General features: G+C 56.1%; 1 protein-coding gene across 3 annotated transcripts in view; it reads left to right on the top strand.

The window, feature by feature from the left end:
• The window catches only part of ITPR3 (inositol 1,4,5-trisphosphate receptor type 3), a 65,932-nt gene that overhangs the window by 8,891 nt on the left and 35,789 nt on the right, over window positions 1-21,252 (top strand). For 2 of the 3 annotated variants that reach the window (XM_028120548.2, XM_028120547.2), the window contains exons 2-7: window positions 5,378-5,448; window positions 16,629-16,750; window positions 18,602-18,688; window positions 19,574-19,732; window positions 19,927-20,025; window positions 20,243-20,326. In XM_028120548.2, coding sequence (XP_027976349.1) covers window positions 5,378-5,448; window positions 16,629-16,750; window positions 18,602-18,688; window positions 19,574-19,732; window positions 19,927-20,025; window positions 20,243-20,326 — 622 coding nt within the window. The remainder of the gene's footprint in view (window positions 1-5,377; window positions 5,449-16,628; window positions 16,751-18,601; window positions 18,689-19,573; window positions 19,733-19,926; window positions 20,026-20,242; window positions 20,327-21,252) is intronic. The other variant, XM_088024033.1, reaches the window with a different exon arrangement.

Raw genomic sequence — 21,252 nt, 5'->3', positions numbered from 1 at the left:
TTTGCCTTCCTCTTTTCCCTCAGATCAAGGGCTTGGGATGCAGACCCCGTGAGCATTTCGGGGACAGCACCCTTCTCCTCAACTTTGTAGAGCCGAGTTGTCAACCATTGCCTCTTCAAAGGGCCCAGGGCAGCCCTGCCCACAGGCCTCCTGCTAGACCCCTTGCCACTTATCCTTATCCGACTGCCTACTTTGCTGATTCCCTGTTGGGCCCTGCATAGTCCAGGCTCAAACTGGCTTTGTGCCTCCCAGCAGATGGACGGCTCCTAGCCGGGAGTGTCCTCTAGGCTGGCCCTGGGGTGGCGAGATGCAAGGGTCTAGGACATGGCTCCTGTCCTCAGGGCACTCAGCGTGGTGGGTATGAGCTTCCTGATCCCACCCAGCACATAATGGCTTCGCTGTAAGGTTTTGTTGAATAGATGGAGACCTAGCTTGTACACGTGCCATCCGCTGACCAGCTCTGTGGGCTGAGGTGGGGGGCCGCGTTTAATTTTACTCAGTGAACCTCATGCTGAACTGTAGTGAGAATAGAATTAGGTATTGGATGTAAAAACAGCTTATAAATTAAAATATGTTCAGCACTTTGGAAAGTTGGTTTTTCTACTGTGGTCGTGGCTGGGGTGCTACCTGCTTTCAGAGGAGGGGGAGATGTCCGTGGTGGGACCAGGCAGGGAACTCTGCAGAAGCCTAAGCACGGCCTTGAAGATGGCAGGACTTGGCAGGACTCAGACAGGGCTTCTGGTGTGCAAACGCCTGGAGGTGGAACGATGAGATCAGCAGGCTGGCAGAGGGTGGGAGTCGGCCCTTCCCGGGACCTTGGGAGGAGACAGAGGCGCCCGGGAGGGGTCCGGGTGGCCCGGCTCTGGTTACACCGCCAGGGGCGCACCCGAAGCCAGGCACCTGTGACCCATGTCCGGCTAGTTTAATAAACACAGATGCCCCCCGTGAGGGAGGGTGGGGGGAATACGGCCCGGGACATGGGTGCCACGGGGCGGGGAGAGAGGTCGAGTGGCGGAGGGGAAGAAAGCACGGACGCGGCGCACGTCACCCTCCCGCCCCCGCGCGGGCCTGCAGTCGAGACAGGCCGGGGCGCGGCGGCGGGGCGGCTGCACGTGGGGCGGCGAGTTTCGCTGGGCAGTGGGGCAGGGGGCGGGGCCGGGGGCGGGGCCGGGGCCGGGTGGCTGAGAGCGCACTGCGGACCCGCAGTCGGCCGGCTCCAGCGGGCTCGCGCTCGGCCGCTACCCCGACCCGGGCTGCCACCTGAGGGGCGCCCTCCATCAGAACTTAACCTGTCGTGGGTCCCGGCCCTCGAGCCTCCTTCTGGCCTCAGGTGTCCCTGCAGCCCATCTGATAAGAGCTTCCCTGCTTATCTATTCATGGTTTCTCGCGGCACCCCTCCCGCCCCTCCCGTCCCTCCCGTCCGATAGCACCTTCGTGGGTTGCCACAGTCCTAATGAGTACACACAGAGGAATGGAGGGAGGCTTTCGCGGGGGCGCATGGGGACAGTTGGGACTCTAAACATCCGGCCGATGGCTTCTTTGCTTACAGGTTAGGTGGGGAGCTGTCCTAAGCACCAGATGGGAAGTAAAACGATGAGTAGGGCAAGGTGCCACCCCTCAGACGTTCCTGGGAGGGTGTACGGAATGTAGCCCAGCGTTCCCAGGCGATGTTGATTCTGCTAGTCGGGGACCCACACTTGGAGGACAAGGGTGTGGAATGTTAGAGCCAGGAGGAACCTCTGAAAGACCCATCTCCTGATCTTGTTTCCCTGATACCTTCGGGGAACACCCCTGCCTCTTTTCTCCTCCCACCTGGCTGGCTTCTTTGCTCTGGTCTCTCCTACAGACCGTTCCTATCTCTCTCAGCTGCAGGTCCGGGATGTTTTCCTTCCCAACCTTGTTTACAGTTCTCCTGGAGGCCATGCTCCCCTCCTGATCAATCCCTCCCTTTCCCTATGTGGTTTCAACTCGCACTCCCAGAATATGCCCTGCTTGTACACCACGGGGCACTGGGGAGGGGCTGAGTTGGAGACATCAGGGCTTCAGAAGCTGTGCCAGAGTGGGAGGGGACAGATGGACATCCGCATAATGACCAGACAGATTTGTGCCAGGGGGATTAGGAAAAGCATGCCAGGCACCCGAATTTGCGTGTGTTTTTCCTGCACGTGCAGCCCAGACAAGGAGTTCCCAGGGGAGCTTGGTGGTGTCAGGGTGAGGATGGGTTTTCCCTCAGACAGAGAGTCTCTGAGGAGGTGGCCTCCCCAAGGCCTTGAGCGCTGGACAAGATAGGGGCTGTTGGGGGCTACCCCAGCCTGTCCTCAACCACACTGACTTCCATGATGCCCTATGGCTGTCCAGCAGCCTGAGCAGTGCGGGGTCACAGGCCCTGGCCGGTGCTTCCTCCCCTCCCCCATCAAAACACATCCATCCAGTGTTCCCTCCCTTCAGGGCTTTGCTGAGAGACAAGCAGCTAATCTGATTTACTAATGTCTTACAGGAAATTCTATGAATTATTCAAGGCTCTGTACAGCCCCTGGCTCTTCTTTCACACCTTCTCTGATTGGCCAGGCTCTGACCTGTTCCTTCCCTGAACTTGGACAAAATCCACAGCTGGTACCACCAGTACCACTAATACATATTCTTTGTATCATTAAGTCTTCTGAATGTGTGACTTGTCTTCCCAATGAGATTCTGAACTCCCTGAGGCAAGGACCTTACCTTTTGCTTCTCATATACTTTCCTTAGAAGCTAGTAAAATGAATTAATTTACTCACGGTGTATTCCGTGTGTGCGTGCTCTGTGCCAGGCAGTGGTCTAGATGCTGGGGATACAGCAGGAAGCAAAACAGATGTATCCCTGTCCTCACGGCTCTTCCATCCCAAGTGGGGGGCTTGTAACCAAAATAAATAAGTAAAATACACAGTAGGCCAGGTGGTGAGAAGTACTGTGGGAACAGTGACGCAGGGAGGATGATAAGGAGTTTGAGAAGGAGCAGTTCCAAGTTTTAAAAAGGATAGGAAGGGAGGGTGTTCAGGGGAATGGGCCATTTGAGCGGGGATCTGAAGGAGGTGAGGGAGGGAGCTAGGAGGGTGTCTGGGGGCAGATGAAGGAACCAGCGCCAAGTCTCCTGGAAGGCTTGAGGAGCCTGGAGGGGGGCTGTGGGCTGGAGCAGAGTGGGCAAGGGGCAGGGGGAGGAGATGAGGTCAGAGAGGTGAGGGCTGGATCGTGTGGGTTCAGGCCATTGTGAATTTTTGGCTTTTACACGGAGATGAGTAGTTCTGGAGGGTTCTGAGCAGGGGACTGCCCTGATTTACCCACCTTTTAAAGTAAAGGTGTGTGTCTGCTGTGTGGGGAACAGGTCTCAGGGAGATGAGAGGGGACATCAGGAGATGGCTGAGGAGGCGGTTACCCACATCCAGGTGACAGCTGGTGGGGGCTCAGGCCAGGGGGTGGTGGCAAAGATGAGAAGTGGTTGGATTCTGCACGTATCGTGAAGCTAGAGCCCATAGGGTTCCCTCACAGATGGGGTGTGATAGGCGGGTGGAAGAGGAGCCAGAGATTGGCCCCAGGTTTTCAGCCCAAGCAGTGAGAAGGATGGAGTTGCCATCAACTGAGATAGGGAGGACTTTCAGAGGAGCACAGTTAGGTGCAGACCAGGAGCTCAGTTTTGAACCTGCTGAGTCTGAGGTGCCTATGGACATCCAAGTGGAGGTGTTTAGAGCTACGATCTGGAATTTGCAGGGGAGGTGGATATGGGAGTCATTGGTGAGCGACGAAGTGGTCCTTTGAACCCATGGGTGTGGCTGAGATGCCCAAGGGAGCACCAGCAGATGGAAGAGGGAGAGCGCCAAGTGCTGAGCCAGTGCTGGGGGCCAGGGAAAGAGAAGGAGGCCAAGGGGGGTGTCCCCGGAGAGCAAGCTGCCTCTCCCCTCCCCATCATTGAGAGGTCCTGCACAGCATCCGCTTTGATGCTGCTCAGCATCAGAGTCAGAACCCAGCCCTTCTGCTTGCTGGCTGTGTGTCTCTGGCCAGATGGTTTACCTCTCTGTACTCTGGCTTCTCTGCCCGCCAAATGGAAATAATAACAAAATAGATTTAGAAAGTTAAATAACAATATATGAAAACATTAGACACAAAATCCTGCTGGCTTTCTTATTCTTACGGATCACATTGAGCAAAGTGCTGGTGATGCCAAAGGGAAAAACAGCGGCCTGTCCTCAAGGAACTCATAGTATAGGCATGGCAACTAGTGGCAGTAGGAAGAGACATGGCAGCAGGAGAGGCCAGCACCAGGTGCTGCGGGAACATGGGGGCAGGAGGCCCAGTGGGAGGGAGGGCACTGGCCAAGGAAGGTTTCACAGAGTAGAGAGAGGGGCTGAGGGCCGAAGAATAAATGAGGTCTGCTAGCTTGGGTCCTGGTGGGGAGCCAGGGTGGGCTGGGCATGAAGGGCAGCAGACTGCTGCTGCAGAGGTGGTCAGCTCTGTAGAGAGGAGAGCTCCAGGGACCTTGGGATCAACTGGGGGCTTATCATGGTTGGAGCAGGGAGTTGTGAGGCTAGTTAGGGGGTGGGTAGAGGTCAGACCACAAAAGACCTTCTTAGCGAACCCAAGGAGGGGAGGTGGAGGTTTTGGAATCAGCTCTGTGACTTCAGGCAAATTATCTCACCTTCAAACTCAGTTTCCTCCTCTGTAAAATGGTGTTAATGACTAGCCCCTGTGGGGAAGTTGGTGAGAATTCAGAGGGAACAGCTGTGAAGTGCTGAGATAGACTTGGCCTCTGAAATGGTGGAGCATCATCATCACTGTATCCTAGAGGCTGGGATGGCATTGAAGACTTAAATGTGGGAGTGGATGGATGGATGGATTGGTGGGTGGGTGGATGGTGGGTAGATGGATGGGTGGATGGGTAGGTGGCTGGGTGGGTGGGTGGATGGATTCATGGCTCGGTGGGTGGATGGATGGATTGGTGGCTGGGTGGGTGGGTGGATGGATGGATGAATGGGTGGGTGGGTGGGTGGGTGGGTGGATGTCCTCCAGAGATTCAGGATTAATTCCAGTTGTGGCTTAAGAGGGGGGATTTGGGGCCCTAGGGTAGGCCAAAAAGGAGGGTACGGAATGGGGCCTGACTGAGGTTGAGAAGGTGCAAGGTTCATTGTCCTGCCTTCATGTATCTCTGCACTTTTCCTGGGGCCCCCCCCATCCCTTTAAACGGTGGTGCCAGGAAAGGGAAAGACTTGATGGGTTGGGGGCAGTTTGACAGCAATGGAGAGGGGTTTTTTGGAGGCCTCCCTGGTGCCCCGAACCCCCTGCCCCAAGGGAGGGACGCCTGGGGAGATGGTCTCTTCTCTCGCACTGACTGGGCTGCCTTGTCCCTCAGGTTGGTGGATGACCGCTGTGTGGTGGAGCCCGCGGCGGGGGACCTGGACAACCCGCCCAAGAAGTTCCGAGGTGAGACCTCCATCCCCACACCAGCCTTCCTCCCAGGCTGCTGGGTCCTGGGACTGGGACAGAACTCATTCAACCCCGTCCAGCGCCCACGGGCCGGGTTAGACGAGGCGCCGCCCTGCAGCCCTCGCACTGCTTTCTGTGGAACCCCCCATAGGCTTGCACTACCATCTTGGCACAGATGGCCCCTGCGTTCATTTTCTGGGGGACCGCACCCCATTTCTCAGGGGCGCACCCACTCCTGGCTGGGAGCCGTTCTCCCCGCAACTCCCCGCCAGCCACAAGGCCTTCTTTGTCTGCATGACGGGGCATTTTCTGAGGGAGCAGGGGAGGGAAAGAGAATTTCCTCAGGCTTTAGGAGGCCCGGGGTGAGGGCTCTTCCTTATGCTTCTGTCTCTTCATCTGCGTGGTGAGGGGATTGGAACCCATGATCCCCGGGTCCCTTCTCCTGACCCCCACTGTGTTCCCAGCCCTGGGCCGGGCTGTGTGGATGACTCCGGCCCTAGGGGAGTTTGTGGAGCCCCAACCTGGCTCTGCTGAGTGACTTTGGGCAAGGGCCTTGGCTCGCAGGGCCTCCGTGTGCTCTGTGGTCAGTGGGCTCCTCAGCCCCTTCCCACAGGCCCCGGGGTGCTGAGGGAATTAAATGCTGTCCTGCTGTCACTGTGCCCAGCCGGGGTAAGGTGTTATTGTTGTGATGACCTGGAGGCTGAGGCAGACAATCAGACAGATCCTGGGTGCGGTGGGCAGGGTGGGAGCAGGCAGGAACATGCCGGGCTGCTTCCACCTTGTCTGCCCACGTGGCTGCTCGTCTGGGGAGGGATTAGCTGGGATTGTGCTCGAGGGGGATGCTGGGAGGGAAGCGGGGTTTAAGATAATCCTGTGGCATCCCTGGCCGTCTGTCTGCAGGGGCCTTGCCCCGTCCATGGGAGGGTGGAGGAGACGGGGGGGGCCCTCCCAGCCCGCAGAGGGGCCCCAGGCTGGCTGTTCTGCTTCTGTCATGGGCCTCTGTGTGGGGCTTTGTGTGGGGTCTTAGGTCGGGCTGTGCCCGGATCTGTGGGAACAGCCTCTGGCACTGGACTTCCCTCACCTCCGTAGACCCCTCAGCCCTGCACCGTCGGGCCTCGCTGCCTCTCTCACCTCATCCCCTACCCCTGCCTCCACCGGGGCAGGGATTCTGGTTGCTTTGTTCACTGTTTTATTTGCAGTGTCTGCCACGTAGTGGGGGCCTGGTACACATCTGAGGAATAAACGCAGGCGTCAGCCCCTCCTCAGGCTTCCTCCCGCCCCTGCCGCCCCTCTCAGGCCTAGCTGCTCTAGTTCCCATTGATGTGACCCATCCAGAGTCCCTCAGTTGAATCCAGCCTCCAAGGCATTGGGCCCGGGCTTCAGGGGTTTCAGGGTGCTCGTGCGGGCCTCCTGCTTGGAGGTCCAGCTCTGACCATGCCTGCCCCCTGGGTCCTGAAGGCGGAGACCAAGCATGGGCCTCTTTCGAAGTAGGAGAGCTTTGAAGCCGCTGATGGAGGGGCAGATTTCCACTCTAGCCAGGGGATTTAGGTACATTCTTGGGAGGAAGTTAGTAAGGGTGAGGGTCCCCAGGGTGGGCTGAGTCAGGGCAGACAGTGGACTGGGGCTGAAAAGGGAAGGTGTGTGCATGTGTCAAAGTGTGTGCGGTCAGCTTTGTGGTGTGACAGGTGGTGACAGGGAGGTGAGTGTGGCAGAGGAAGATTTGCCCTAGAGTTCCAGTGGACAGAGTTTGGGGCCAATTTTTGACAACAGAAAAGCCACTTAGTAGAACAAATGCTCCTTTGACTTCTCATCCTCCTCTCGCATTGCTCCTTCCCACTCTCTTCTTTCTCTTCCTCTCCATTTTCCCAAAGCCTGTGAGTGAGGCCCTCCCCAAGATCGGGGGGTTGACCTGTGGTCCCTCTCTGAGAGCTCTCAGCCGGCTCAGAGATGTGGAGGAGGGGACTCAGCCTCCAGCCTCCTCCCTGCCCTCTCCGCCCCAGATCCTGGCCTGTGGTGTCTTGATGAGGCAGGCAGAGGCCCCTCTGAACTCCCTGGGGCCCTATTTGGACCTGAGAAGAGTTGACCTTCTGGGACAGGACCAGGTCTCTGTGCCGCCCAGCGGCTGGTGGGTACAGTTGGAGTGTTAGAACTTGGGACAAGAGACATGGCCTCCAACTTCTTCATTTTGAGACAAGAGAAAAGAAAAGCGGAGCTTGGCCTCCTGCCTGGGAGTCCTGGTTCTCTCCTGTAAATACCCTGGCACCGGAAGGAGGGCCCAGCAAAGGCGTGGGGGCCATGGCAGCATGTTAGAAGTGGGCTAGATGTTGTCAGAGATGGCCATGTCCCGAGGCCCCCCGAGGGCTGTCCTGCCATCCTGGGGTGGGCCCAGCCATTGCTGGGAACTTTGGCTTGTCCCTCTCTCCCGCTGTAGCTTGGGTGTCCTCACATGCTGACCCTGGAGGCCCCCAGGCTGAGCTGGCAAAGCCCAGTGAAGCGCCCAGCCTGCCTATCAGCCCCTGACTGGGTACTCATTTGTGGTTTCAGCTTTAGCCATCTTCTGAGGCCATTCCAAGCCCTGATATGTTCTGGGAATTCTTTCCTGAGTCTGCAGGGCCTGGGTGGGCCCCCAATGTGTGGGGCACTCCTTTCCAGCCCACCATCTCTGACCTCTGCTTCACTGTAGGAATCTTGGGGTTATGCGCTGCTGACCAGGCCCCAGGGTCTGGGCATATTCCCTCCCATGAGCCCTTTCTCTATCTCCTCTTCCATGCGGGGCATGGGGAGACCCAGTGAAGGGCTTGGACAGCTCTCACCTCCCAGTCTACCTTAGGGAAGCTCAGAGCCCATACCCCCAGCTATAGTGACCCCAGGAATGTACGTAGGGGCCACTTACCCACCCAGACTGGTGTGTGGGGGGGTGGTGCCGGGGGAGGAGGCCGATCAAGTGGCCTCCCTGTGTTTATATGTCTGGGTGCCCCCCAACTCCCCCAAGCCTATGCTTCTGCTCTACCTGTCCCGCCTTCCAAGCCCAGTTTATTGGTTTGGGTTTTTGTTGTTGTTGTTGTTATTATTAAGACATATTTCAGCTCTACACAGAAGTAAAGAGAGCTCTGTCAAATCCTTTTTGTCATGTTCATTTCAGAACTTGTCATTTTTTTAAAAATATTTTATTCATTTACCTTAATGAGAGAGAGAGAGAAAGAGCTCCCGTGCAGGCAGGGGGAGGAGCAGAGGGGGAGGGAGAGGGAGAGGGAGACAATCTCCAGCAGACTCTGCCCAGAGCACAGAGCCTGATGTGGGGCTCAATCCCACATCCCACCACCCTGAGATCATGACCTGAGCCAAAACCAAGAGTTGGATGATCAACCGACCGAGTCACCCAGGCACCCCCAGACCTTGTCATTTTTAAAGCCTCTTATGCCTGTAGCTGAAGCCCTCTGGGTCTTCTCCCTGATCCCTTTCCTCTCCAGAGGCAAATGCTCATCAGAAATTGGTGTGTATTTCAGGAGCCTGTTTTTATACTTTTGCTGTTAATCCATAGGGCCATAGTCACGAACAATACAGGGTATTACTCCTGTTTTTATAACCCCGTATATTAAAATCTTTCTGCACAGTTTTCGTTCTGCACCATTTTTGAGATTTCTCCACATTGACACATGTGCCTCTAGTTCATCTGGTTAATTGCTATGTAATATTCCATTGGGTGAATAAACTGCAAGCCATTTATCGGTTCTCCTGTTGATGGACCCTTAGCTCTTCTCCAGCCTCTGGCAGTTGCCGGCCATGCTGGGCTGAGCTGAGCGTTCCCATCCACGTCTCCTTGGGCTCCCGGGCGTGTTCCGAGGGAGGGGGAGTCCTGGTGCGAGGAAGCTCTTCTGAGCTTTCCTCCAGGGCTGTGCGAGCCCAACCCCCACAGCCTGTGGGTGCGTCCCCCCTGCCTCCACATTCTTGCCACACTTGGGTCTGTCCCACTTAAATTTCTTCCAGCCTGCTGGGTGTGAAATGGCATCTCACTGTGGTTTTAATTTGCATTCCTCTGACGACTAGTGAAATGGAGCTTCTTTCCGTGTGTTTACTGGCCCCTTAAAATTTTGTTCTCATTCCCCCCACCCCCCCACCCCCCACCCCGTTTTATAAAAGTAATGCAAATACAGACTCCAGGTTCAAGGTGAAAGCCGTGGTGGCCCACCTCACCCTCTGGCACCTTCTCTCCCCCCTTTCCAGGGGCAACCATATAGAAAAACAGACTAGGTAATTTATTCATATGATTAAAACATCAAAACATTGTACAAATAGGTGGAGAGGGTCTGCTCCCACCTGCCTGGTCCCCCCCCCCCCCGCTCCCCTGCTCTTTGGTCATCCCTTCAGGTGACCACTTTCCTGAGTTCCTTATGCATCCCCCAGGGTTTGCAAATACGAACGTATATTCAGGGCTTCCCCCCACTTTTCTTACACAAAGGTAGCATTCTATATACGCTCTTCTGTTTTTTGTTGTTTTTACTTTATAAGTCTTACTACGGATCCTACTGGAGACCTTTTCATATTAGCATATAGAGATCTTGTGCTCTCTCTGTTTTTTCTTTCATTTAGACACCCATTTTTGTTCCGTATCCCGGACAACTGTGTGAAAATAGTGTTTCTACAACTTAGCGGGTTTGAAACATTTAGAAAGTATTTATTTATCTTTATTTTTTTAATTAATTTATTTATTTGAGAGAGCAAGAATGAGAGAGAGAGAGAGAGAGAGTACATGAGAGGGGGGAGAGTTAGAGGGAGAAGCAGGCTCCCTGCTGAGCAGGAAGCCCGGTGCGGGACTCGATCCCGGGACTCCAGGATCATGACCTGAGCGGAAGGCAGTCGCTTACCAACTGAGCCACCCAGGCGCCCCAGTAAAGTATTTATTTATCTTTAAACTGTGGTAAAGATCTCTAACAGAAAGTTTCCCATCTTTAACCATTTTTAGGTGTACAGTTCAGTGGCATTAAGCACCTTGTCACCGATAGACAGCCGCCGCCACCATCCAGCCGTAGAATTTTGTCTTCCTGTAACACTGAAACTCTAAGCCGGTTAAATAATCACCCCCGCCGGCCCCTCCCCAACCACCATGCTACTTTCCATCTCCATCAATTTGACTATTCTAAGTACCCACACGAGTGGAATCATCCAGTACTTGTCCTTTTGCAACTGGCTTCTTTCACTTAGCATAATGGCCTCAAGGTTGACTCACATGTAGCGTGTGTCTCTCTTAGGGCTGCAGAGCGTTCCGTTATGCGACTCGCTTGGAATGTATTTCACCAGTCCCCTCTGATGGGCGCTTGGGCTCTTCCTAATCTCCCTCTTTCCCGAGGCTGCTGCAGCGAAGACCCTTGTCCCTTGACATTTTGTACAAACGCTGGTGTGCTCTCTGGAAGGTCGGACCAGCGGCAAGGTCGCTGAGTGGAGGGGGCGGGGGTGGCTGAGATCAATGTCCTAGGAGAATGCGGTCCCTTTGAGCTCTTCATTGTTTCTTCAGCGCTCCCAGGTCTCACCGCGTGTTGCTTATTCCAGGAGAATGTAGCTCCCCTGGGCCACTCCTCCACTTCCTCTGCCCCATCCTCCCCAGGGCGCGGTCGCGATTCTCCATTGTCACCTGCATAAACCCGGGTGTCACGCATGGTTCCACCTTGGTTTCTCAGCAGCCGGCAGCCCCCGCGCCCCTCCCTCTGCTGCCAGACGCACTTTCAGGTTTACATCAAGACCCAATATCCTTGCCTTCTCTTCTGGAACCACAAGGGAGTCTTCTGTGTTTTGTTCAGTAGGTTGGGTCTAAATGTTGAAAATGATGGGGCGCCAGGGTGGCTCAGTCGTTAAGTGTCTGCCTTCGGCTCGGGTCCCTGGGATTGAGCCCCGCATCGGGCTCCCTGCTCAGCGGGGAGCCTGCTTCTCCCTCTCCCACTCCCCCCGCTTCTGTTCCCTCTCTTGCTGTCTCTCTCTCTCTTTGTCAAATGAATAAATAAAAAATCTTAAAAAAAAATAAATGTTGAAAATGATTAGAAGCAGATGTTTACACGATTTACACAGAGCTTGGACCTTACTGTGACTGTAGAACTTTATTCCCTGGGCTCCGTTCTCACCTCCAGTCTTCGGCACTGGTGCCTTTCAACCTTGTTGGAGCGGCGGAACTATTTGGGGGTGCCTTTATAGATTCATATTCCCCCGCCCCCCACCCCCACCCCCACCCCCACCCTCACTCCAGCCTGCTGAATAGATGCGGGACCTGTTATTTTAAAGAGAAGGAGCACCAGTGGGGGGAGGGGCAAAGGGAGACGGAGAGAGAATCTCAAGCAGACTCCCCGCTGAGCGCAGAGCCAGGCACGGAGCTCCACCTCATGACCCTGAGATCATGACCTGAGCTGAAACCAACAGCTGGACGCACAGCCGACTGAGCCACCCAGGTGCCCTAGGAGTTTGTGTTTTTTAAAGCTCCCGCAGTGGCAGTGGCTTTTGAAGTGTTAGGGAACTTTAGTTTCAGGGAAGGTCACTGGACTTTGTTTACAACGTGAATATCTTCTTGTCTGCAACCCCACAAGCCTTGTGCCCCCTCAGCAGAGTGCATGTCACCCAGCACACATAGCCCTGACTGTTGGAAACCTCCCTGGGCCCGGTCTCCTGGCCACCCTCCCATCCTTCTTCCTCTCTGCCCTCCTGCCCTGGGGTTTGGTGAGAAGAAAGTTTCCAGCCCCTTCTGGGGTTCTGACAGGGCTGCCTTTGGGCCAAAAGCACCATAGAAGTATGGAGGTGTGCCACAAACATTGTAGAGGACTCAAGTCATTTATTCATTCAACAAACATTTCCTGACACGTACTATGGGCCAGGCTCTAAGGGAGGATCTGTGTGAGAGAGAAAAAGACAAATTCAACAAGTCCTAAGGAGTCGGTTTCCAAGACAGAGATAGAAGAGTTGGGAGCTGGGAGGGGTCACGTCTAGCTTCCTTCCCAGTCCTGGGATGCTCCAGAGCAGTGTGTTTCATTCAAACACAGGCTCTGACCCATTAGTGGCTGTGGGAAATCCCTTTAGTGGGGCTCCACCATCCTTTAAAGACCAGAATAGAATTTGAATGCGTCACCATAGTAGGGGTCGTTCCTGTTTCATTCATTGTTCCTTCAACTCCTTCCTTCCTGTTAAATGAGTTCAGTGAGTTTTAAATGTGGTTATTGAAGCTTTCTTATTTCTAGAGATTCCATTTCGTTCTTTTTCAGTCTGTGATGTTACTCTTTATAGTTTCCTCTTCTCTGCAGGGATCCTCAAGCTTTCATGGATTTAAGCAGGGTAGGCATACTGTTCTACAGATGTTGTCTGTGCCTGGAGTCTCTTCCTGTCTGTTTCTACTGTCTGTTTGGTGGGTTGGTTCTCTCTCATGACAGCTAGTTCCCGAGACTTCCTGGCTAGCTTTGACTGTATGCTTGCTACTGCATATGAAAAAGTTGGTATGAGTGGTTGTGGACCAGGAGGAAGGTACCTTCCTCGGAAGAAGGTGTGCATATCCTGTTACCAGACCCGTGGGGCTCCACCTGTCCAAGACTGCCCGAAGCCAGACTTGGATTTGGGGTTTCCTGCACCATCCAGGGGATTCCAACAGGGTTCTAGTTTCTGGAAGGAGGTGTTCTGCCTCGGGTTCAGCCTTCACTTGGGGGTGTAGTCCTTTGGGGTCCCAGCTTACTGAACGGAGGGTCTCCTGATAGACTCCTACCTTCCATGGGCCTGGCCTTGGATTTCTGCCTCCTGTCACCTGATGAAGCCATCCACATAAAAAGTCTGTTTTCTGGGGCGCCTGGGTGGCTCAGTCGTTAAGCGTCTGCCTTCGGCTCAGGTCATGATCCCAGGGGCCTGGGATCGAGCCCCGCGTTGGGCTCCTTGCTCAGCGGGAAGCCTGCTTCTCCTTCTCCCTCTCCCCCTGCTTGTGTTCCCTCTCTCACTGTGTCTGTCTCTGTCGAATAAATAAATAAAATCTAAAAAAAAAAAAAAAAAAAGCCTGTTTTCTGGAATCAGTGAATATCCTCAGGGTGAAAGTAGCTTGGGTGTTTCTACATCTTTCTAACTTCCCTTTGATCTTCGGCTCGGGCCCAGTAATTCTTCACTATTTTTCAGTTCTCTCAGAAGTCTTAAAATAATATCCATTGGAAAAATCCGGTTGTGTGAGTTGTTTTCTGGTTGGATTGGTCAAAGATATTATAACCACGGTTCTCAGCCCCGTCAGAGCCTGCCCTGCTTACCAGGGACAGAAGCAAGCCCCCATGTTGTTTCATGAAATGGTGATCCAGAAATGTCTTTCCTCGGTGAGTCAGTTCAGAAAAGCTTGAGAACTTCTGCTCTAGGGCGACCTGGGGCAGCATCTCTCTTTTCTTCTGTTCTCCTTTCTGGATTGGGAGTGGTTGGGTGGGGGTGCAGGGAGACCAGGGAGCTCACGATCCCCCAGGCCTGTGGGCTCCAGGCTCACGCAGACCCAGGGTCCTGGCCTGCCCCCTCCCTTCCCAGCTCGCCAGACCCACAGTGTGACTTGCTGCTCTCACTTCACTCTCCCCTCCACGTGGCGCCCTCTTGCCCTTCCCTCCACCTGCAGTGCCTCATCCCTCTCCTCCCTCCTTGGCTATAAATTCAGGTCCCATCTCATCCACACGGGAGGAGAGGCGTTTCTAGATTCATGCGTTCATCCAGCAGGAATTCGCTGAGCCCCAGGCTAGGCGCTGGGGACACGGTGATGAGCCCCACGTGGCCCTGCCCACCTGCAGATGAGCCTGTCAGAACCAGAGCGTGCTTTAATATTAATAAGTGGAATTCAAAAATAATACAACCGATGCATATCTATATTTATGTCAAATAAAATGGGGGGGTCCAGGACCAGGGTCTGAGGGAGCCTGGAGCTGGGGGGAGGGAGCGAGGCCAATATAATGTCCTAAGGGCGAGAAAAAAGAGACATAAAAGGAAGGCAATTTCTAATGAAGTAATATGCGTCTCAGAAGTGGATGTCAGGCACAACTAGAAGGCCCAAAGACGCAGTCGGAGCTTGCCTGTGAATCATGACTAGGGCAACCACAAACACAAGCATCTGGCACGGCCACCAGTGATGCGTTCTCCGAAACAGGAAAAAAAAAAAAAAAAAGAAAGGAAAAGAAAAAACCAACTCCTGGTAAAGTTTGAACAACACAAAGGACAACACAGATTCCCTCAGCTTATATCTGAGTTGCATTTCTGAAAAATTCCCTGTTTGCTAAAACCAGGCAAAAAATCCTTTGTGTTTCTGTGTGCCGCTTTGGGCCCAGAGCACTGCCCGCAGTGGTCCACCGGTGAGTGTGTGGCAGGATGTTCCTGCAGGCGTCGTGCCGGATGATCTTTATGGTGCCGGTGTCCAGCATCCCTGTCCTGCCCACTAAATGCTGGCTGTTACCTCTCTCGGGACCACCCCCCTTCCCCGCTTTGCCAAACAATCCCTGGCGTGGGTCACTGCTCTGACCGGCTGGAAACCGGTGGCCTCGAGGTGGTAAGTGGGGGGCCCTGGGGGGCCCTGGGGAGGCCTGGGTGCGCCAGCCCAGCCTGAAGAAGCAGGAGGACTTCTTGGAGGGGGTGACACCTGAGCTTCTTCTTGAGGGCTAAGCAGATGCTTGTGAAGACCTACTCTGTCCAACGAAATGAGTGCTTATTTCCAGAATCAATGCCCGCTCCTGCTGGTGGTGTCAAGGTGGGCCAGGCAGGGCAGGCCTTGGTTACCCTATCCACTTATGGAATTGTTATTTCCCCCGCTCCCTTCAAGGAAGTTTCTCTGAACTTGACTTAGTCTCTTTTCCGGATGGCACCAGGGGGCTGCGTGCTCATGGGCTGGATAGAAAATCCAGTTTTGCCTTTGTTTTGTTTTGTTTTGTTTTTTTAAAGATTTTATTAATTTGTTTGAGACAGAGAGAGAGAGAGGGCACAAGTGGGGAAGAGGGTCAGAGGGAGAGGGAGAAGGAGAAGCAGACTCCCTGCTGAGCAGGGAGCCCAACCTGGGGCTCGATCCTGGGACCCTGGGATCATGAGCTGAGCTGAGCTGAGGGCAGACGCTTAACCGACGGAGCCACCCAGGAGCCCCCAGCTTTGCTTTTAGTTCCTGGTGGCTGGATGACCAGCTTTGACCAGAGCAGGCACCTAGCCTTCCTTTGGAGGGCAGAAGAAAAGGGCCAGAAGGAAGGGCGCCACAGCATAGCCATCCGCCCTTCTGGGCGCCGTGCGGCTGGAGCCTGTGCAGGCGTGGAGGCCCAGCCCTGCAGCATGAGGGGGGTCTTAGAGGCCACGAACCCGACCCCTTGTCCAGGCTGTGATTCCCTCCTGTGACGGGGAACTCATTGCCTCGCAGCGTAGCCCATGCCATTGGTAACCCGGCCCAGCCACTTGAGCCAGCCCTTCACCGTGACCCAGAATCCTCCATCCCCTGCCGCCACACTTCAGAATAGGGTTTTCCAACTCATGCTTCCTTCGGATAAGTAGAAACATCGGCACCCTCTCTGGAGTTTGGGCTTACGAAAATCATAGGTGTTTTGTCTGCTTTCCAAAATAAAAATCGGAATAGTGAACCTGTTTGTGGAATTTTGAGGGGCCCGGTCTTAGGTCAAGGTCCCTGGAAGCAGAGCCTATGGAGGAGGGGTCTCTGGAGGACATAGTGAGGGAGGCTTGCTCATTCAGGGCAGAGGAAGAGCCAAGCAAGGATGTGGTTTCAGGGCGATGCTGCCGGCAGCTGGGGAGTGACCAGCACCTCGCAGAGGTCACCCCCAGAGGCCAGACGATTCTGAGATGCTCCTGGGGGGGGGGGGGGGATGTAACTTCCCAGGCATCTGTGGGCAAGATGGCAGTGGGTCAGAGAAGGATGCAGGTATTAGCTGTCAGCCACCAATGTCCACAAAAGCGGGCACAGACGGGGCATGGGTGGGGGTCCAAAGGCCTCTGATAAATCTCTCATGGGGAAGAGGGCATGTGTCTGCCTCCCAGGTGAGATCCTGCCCTCATGCCTTCTCCCAAGTTCTTCGGGGTTCTTCCAACCACTACCTCTCCATCCAAGTGGGGCAGGAGGGTGGAGAGGGATGGAGAGAGCGGAGGTGGGATTTGGGGGCCAGGTGGCAGGCCGAGCGCCGCACGAACTGATCTCCCCTCCTTTGCCTGCCCTCCCACAGACTGCCTCTTCAAGGTGTGTCCCATGAACCGCTACTCGGCCCAGAAGCAGTACTGGAAGGCCAAACAGACCAAGCAGGACAAGGAGAAGATTGCCGATGTGGTGCTGCTCCAGAAGTTGCAGGTGGGTATGTGTGCAGGTGAGCACCTGTGTATGTGCGTCAGGGATCTGGGTGCGTCAGGGATCTCTGCTTATCAGAGCCAAAGGGGCCCCGTGGCTGAGTCCAAATCGGTGTGTGCGGTTGTGAATGAGATGAGAGAGGGGAAGTAGAGTGCCTTCCCAGTGATCCACTCGTCTATATGACCCTTTGTGCCAATTAGAAGGAGGTGCTCCTTCCTCCAGGCTGGTGTAGCCCTCTGCCCAGGGCACATGGCTCAGTGAGTGAAATGTGGACTAGATTTCAGCTCCCACCCAGCCCTTTAGCTGGGCACCATGGTGCAGTGAACAACCTGTACAGCTGTCCATGGAGTTACGAGTAGTTCCTGGTGACAGTGGTTCCAGGGAACCTGACTTGAGAACCAGTCTTAACCTCCTCCCTCATTTTATAGAGTTGGATCCTGGGGCCCTTAGAGGGGGCTGGGCTGTCCATGCTTATCCAGTGAGTTTGTGGTAGGGCCTGAATGGCCCCCGGTCTCTGATCCACCTTGGGCTCGTTGGACACCTGGACAGTGCACAATGTAAGGGCCTGGGTGGTTGCTCGTGGGCCTCTTGGGGGCAGTGGCTCACTTGACATCCTAGATAATCCTCTCTGGACAGACCTCAGGGCCTCAAGCCCAGTCCCCATGGAAAAGAAAGTAGGAGGCTTTGGCCGTGCTCAACAGCTTGGCAGCCTGTTTCTGAGGCCCTCCCTCAGGCCTGGTGCGCCTCTCCCTGTCATGTAAACCTTGCTTCCTCGTGTTCCCTTCCCTGAGGAGGTGGGTGTGAAATGGGGGAGGGGCAGGCCTAACCCCAGAGCTGTGAACTGGGCTGGAAAGAGAGGACCGCCTGAGCTCTGTTATAAGTACCCCATCTTTCTTCCTGGGCTGGGGCTGTCACAGGCGTCCTTCCTGCTGCCGACATAGGCCAAGGCTGAACTGGGGATCTGGCCTGGGTGTAGGGTGTTTCCATGTGCGCAGACACACACACATGTGGTCATATGGTCACACACTGTAGATTTGTGGGAAGTCACGTGGTATGGGGCGAGTTTCCCCAACAGCCACCCTCGCCCCAGCCTCAGTCATGAGACCTGGGTAATGGGGCAGAGGAGCCAGTACTTTCAGGGAGTGCCATTCTGATGGAGGAGACAGAACCCTGTTTCCAGGAACTCCCAATCTGATGGAGGAGATAGTCAGTCTGTCCTTAGGCAGCTTCCAGGCTAATGTGACAGAAATGCCTGAAAAGGGCCCTTAATGGGAAGTCAACCAAACCCTGAGGGCCACTAGGGTAGGATCTGTCAGATCTGGGTGTGGCCCACCAGTGAGGGCTCCCTGAAGGCAGTGGCTAGGAGCCCATACAGTTTTGGGAGGAGGAGGTGGAGGAGGAAGAGGAGGAAGGAGCACCAGGCACATCTGTCAGGGTTTGGGCTGGGGCAGGGGTCCTGTGTTGGGGGCATCAGGACTCTGCTATGATGGGGGTAGTGAGGCACAGCTTAGGTTGTCGGCTGGTGGTGTCAAAGGGCATAGGGAGCTCAAGGGCCTGCTGGCATGTCCCCTCCCGAGGAGGTGGGGGGGGAGGGGCAGGGGATCAGGGTTCCCCTGGGCTGCGTACTCCACACTCTTGAGTATAAGTCCCTCATCAACAGACGGGGAGGGGATAGGCCACATGGCCTCTGGGGGGGGGTCACCCTGGGTACAGTGCCAAGAGCTGTGTGTGTGTGTGTGTGTGTGTGTGTGTGTGTGTGTGTGTATGCGTACGCACGTGTGGGGTAGGGGACGTGGCCCCGCAGGACTGCTCCTTCCGAGCCTGCCTTCCACCTGTCTGCGTGCGTCTGCACAGCATGCAGCCCAGATGGAGCAGAAGCAGAACGACACGGAGAACAAGAAGGTGCACGGGGACGTGGTGAAGTACGGCAGTGTGATCCAGGTGAGACCCACTGGCAATCGCCCCCTGGAGACGCTGGGCTGGTGTGGGGGCGGGCGGCAGTTGGCATGCCCTCTGGGGCTTGTGTCCCAAGCAGGTGGCCTGGGGACTGTCTCCGTGACCGTATACTGCTTCTGTGTGTGCCTCCTGCCCCGAGTAGTTGTGCCCATGCGCACGTTCTCAGCACACTGGTCACCAGCACAGATCCTGGAGTCCGAGTTCCAGTTTTGGCTCTGGGACCTCGGGTGCCTCTGATTCCCCATCTGTAAAATCAGGCTGGTGATAGTACTTCCTTTTTGGTCGTTGTAAGATGACATGAATTAATACAAAGTATTTAGAAATGCTGGTTTACTTCTTTTGTGATCACCCGGGTGCCTGACTGGGGGCGTGTGTTTGTGTGTGTGGTTACGCGCATCTCAATTTGTGTGTTTATGTCTGTGTATCTGACACTGTAGGTGTGTCCAGTTGTGACCAAGGTCCAGTGGGCCCCCCAGAGCCCCCCTCTTTGCTGGGCTGGCCTCAGAGGGCCTGGAGCCTTCACCCGCCCCCCAGAGCCCCCCTCTCTGCTGGGCTGGCCTCAGGGGGCCTGGCGCCCTCACCTGCCGCCCCGCCCCCAGAGTCCCCTTCCCTGCTGGGCTGGCCTTGGAGGGCCCAGGGCCCTCACCTGCACCCCACCCGCCCCCCAGAGGCCCCCTCCCTGCTGGGCTTGCCTCGGAGGGCCCGGTGCCCTCACCCGCACCCTGCCCGCCCCCCAGAGCCCCCTTCCCTGCTGGGCTGGCCTCGGGGGGCCCGGCACCCTCACCCGCACCCCGTCCATCCCCCAGAGCCCCCCTCCCTGCTGGGCTGGCCTCGGGGGGCCCGGCGCCCTCACCCACACCCTGCCCACAGCTCCTGCACATGAAGAGCAACAAGTATCTGACAGTGAACAAGCGGCTTCCGGCCCTGCTGGAGAAGAACGCCATGCGGGTGACTCTGGACGGAACGGGCAACGAGGGCTCCTGGCTCTTCATCCAGCCCTTCTGGAAGCTGCGGAGCAACGGCGACAATGTAAGGACCGGCCAGGGCTGGAGGGGTCAGCTGCCGGGGGGACCAGGCTGCAGCTCCAGAGTGGCTTCTATAGGGTCTCCGATGTGGGGACTGGCTGAGGTTGTGCCCATTTCTTAGAGGGGCAGACTGAGATCAGAGAGAGGCCTGCAGGTCTGGCCCTTCCCATCTGTGCCCTGTTCTGCCCACGCCCGTAGGTGGTGGTGGGGGACAAGGTGATCCTGAATCCTGTCAACGCGGGGCAGCCTCTGCACGCCAGCAACTATGAGCTCAGTGACAACGCGGGCTGCAAGGAGGTGAGTGGCCGCCGGGGCCCCTGAGGGCACAGACATCCCCTCCTCGCCCTGCTCCGGTCCTCGGTCCTCAGGTGCTCTGCTTCTGCCCCATGCAGACGTGCCTCCTCGTGCTCTGACGGGAGCTGGGCTGGTCCGCCCCTCACCCCAGGCCTTTCCCCACAGCCTCCAACTGCTTGGGGGTCTGGCAGGCATCAGGGTTCTCTCGGCCCTTCCGCAGGTCAACTCCGTGAACTGCAACACCAGCTGGAAGATCAACCTGTTCATGCAGTTCCGAGACCACCTGGAGGAGGTGTTGAAAGGGGTAAGGACCTCCCACCCCCACAGCTGCCACCTGTCTGCTGGCTGCCCAGCCCCTCCCCCGCAGGGCCCCCTTCCCCCACCTCCCTGTACCCAGCTCTGCTCCTTGCCTGACCCTCCCTTCCATGCGCCCCCTTCTCTGGCTCTGCACCCTCTTCAGCCTCCCTCCACCCCCCAGCACCCCAGACCCCCGCCCTCCCCCACAAGCTGGACTACCCCTTCTCTTGTCTCTGGACTCATAGCCTCCCTCTCCATCCTTTCTGGGTCCTGGCTAGCCTCCGTTTTTTTCTCTTACTAAGGGTGTGCCAGTGGACTAGGGGTCCCCGTCCCCTCACCTTGGGGGCCAAGATCCTTTGAGCACCCTGTCCCTTCCCCCACACTGGCTCCGTGGCCCCAGGCCAGGTGCCCTGCCCTTTGCCCTGTGGCCTCTTAGGCAAGGGCCTGAGGCTGCTGAGTCAGGGCCTGCGCCCTGGTTCCAGACCCACTGGCGTGGGTGCTAGGACATAGGGGTTGGCAGGCGCTGAGGGGTTCAGCCTGCCGGACACAGTACTGCTGGGGAAATACCATGGTAATGACTTAGGGAGGGAGCAGAGCGAGGGGCAAGGAGGGCTGGAGAGACCGCTAGACAAGCCCTTAAAACAAGATGTGGGGGAGAGAGGGGGGCTCAGAGGTTTAAGTGGGGTTTCAGGGGGTAGAACGAGCCTATTGGGGGGTAGGTCGTATATAGAAGGGCAGATTTGGGGGGTAGCAGAGAGGGTGGGGCTCCTCAGCTAGGGGAATTGGCAGGCACCTGGCCATGAAAGGGACATATAGGGACAGGTGACAGGTCTGAGAGCAGCCACCTGAGGAGGCTGGCTGCCCTGTGTTCATTGCATCTTCCCCTGCCGAGAAGCCTGCAGTGTTCCCCCTTACCCTCTGCTCCCAGGCGGG

The sequence above is a fragment of the Eumetopias jubatus genome, unplaced genomic scaffold, assembly GCF_037043125.1.
Source record: "Eumetopias jubatus isolate StellerSeaLion01/CBP00866 unplaced genomic scaffold, mEumJub1_p1.0 scaffold_6, whole genome shotgun sequence".
Classification (NCBI taxonomy): Eukaryota; Metazoa; Chordata; class Mammalia; order Carnivora; family Otariidae; genus Eumetopias; species Eumetopias jubatus.
Note: the sequence above shows the minus strand (reverse complement) of the source record. Positions and strands in the feature narration are given on the sequence as shown.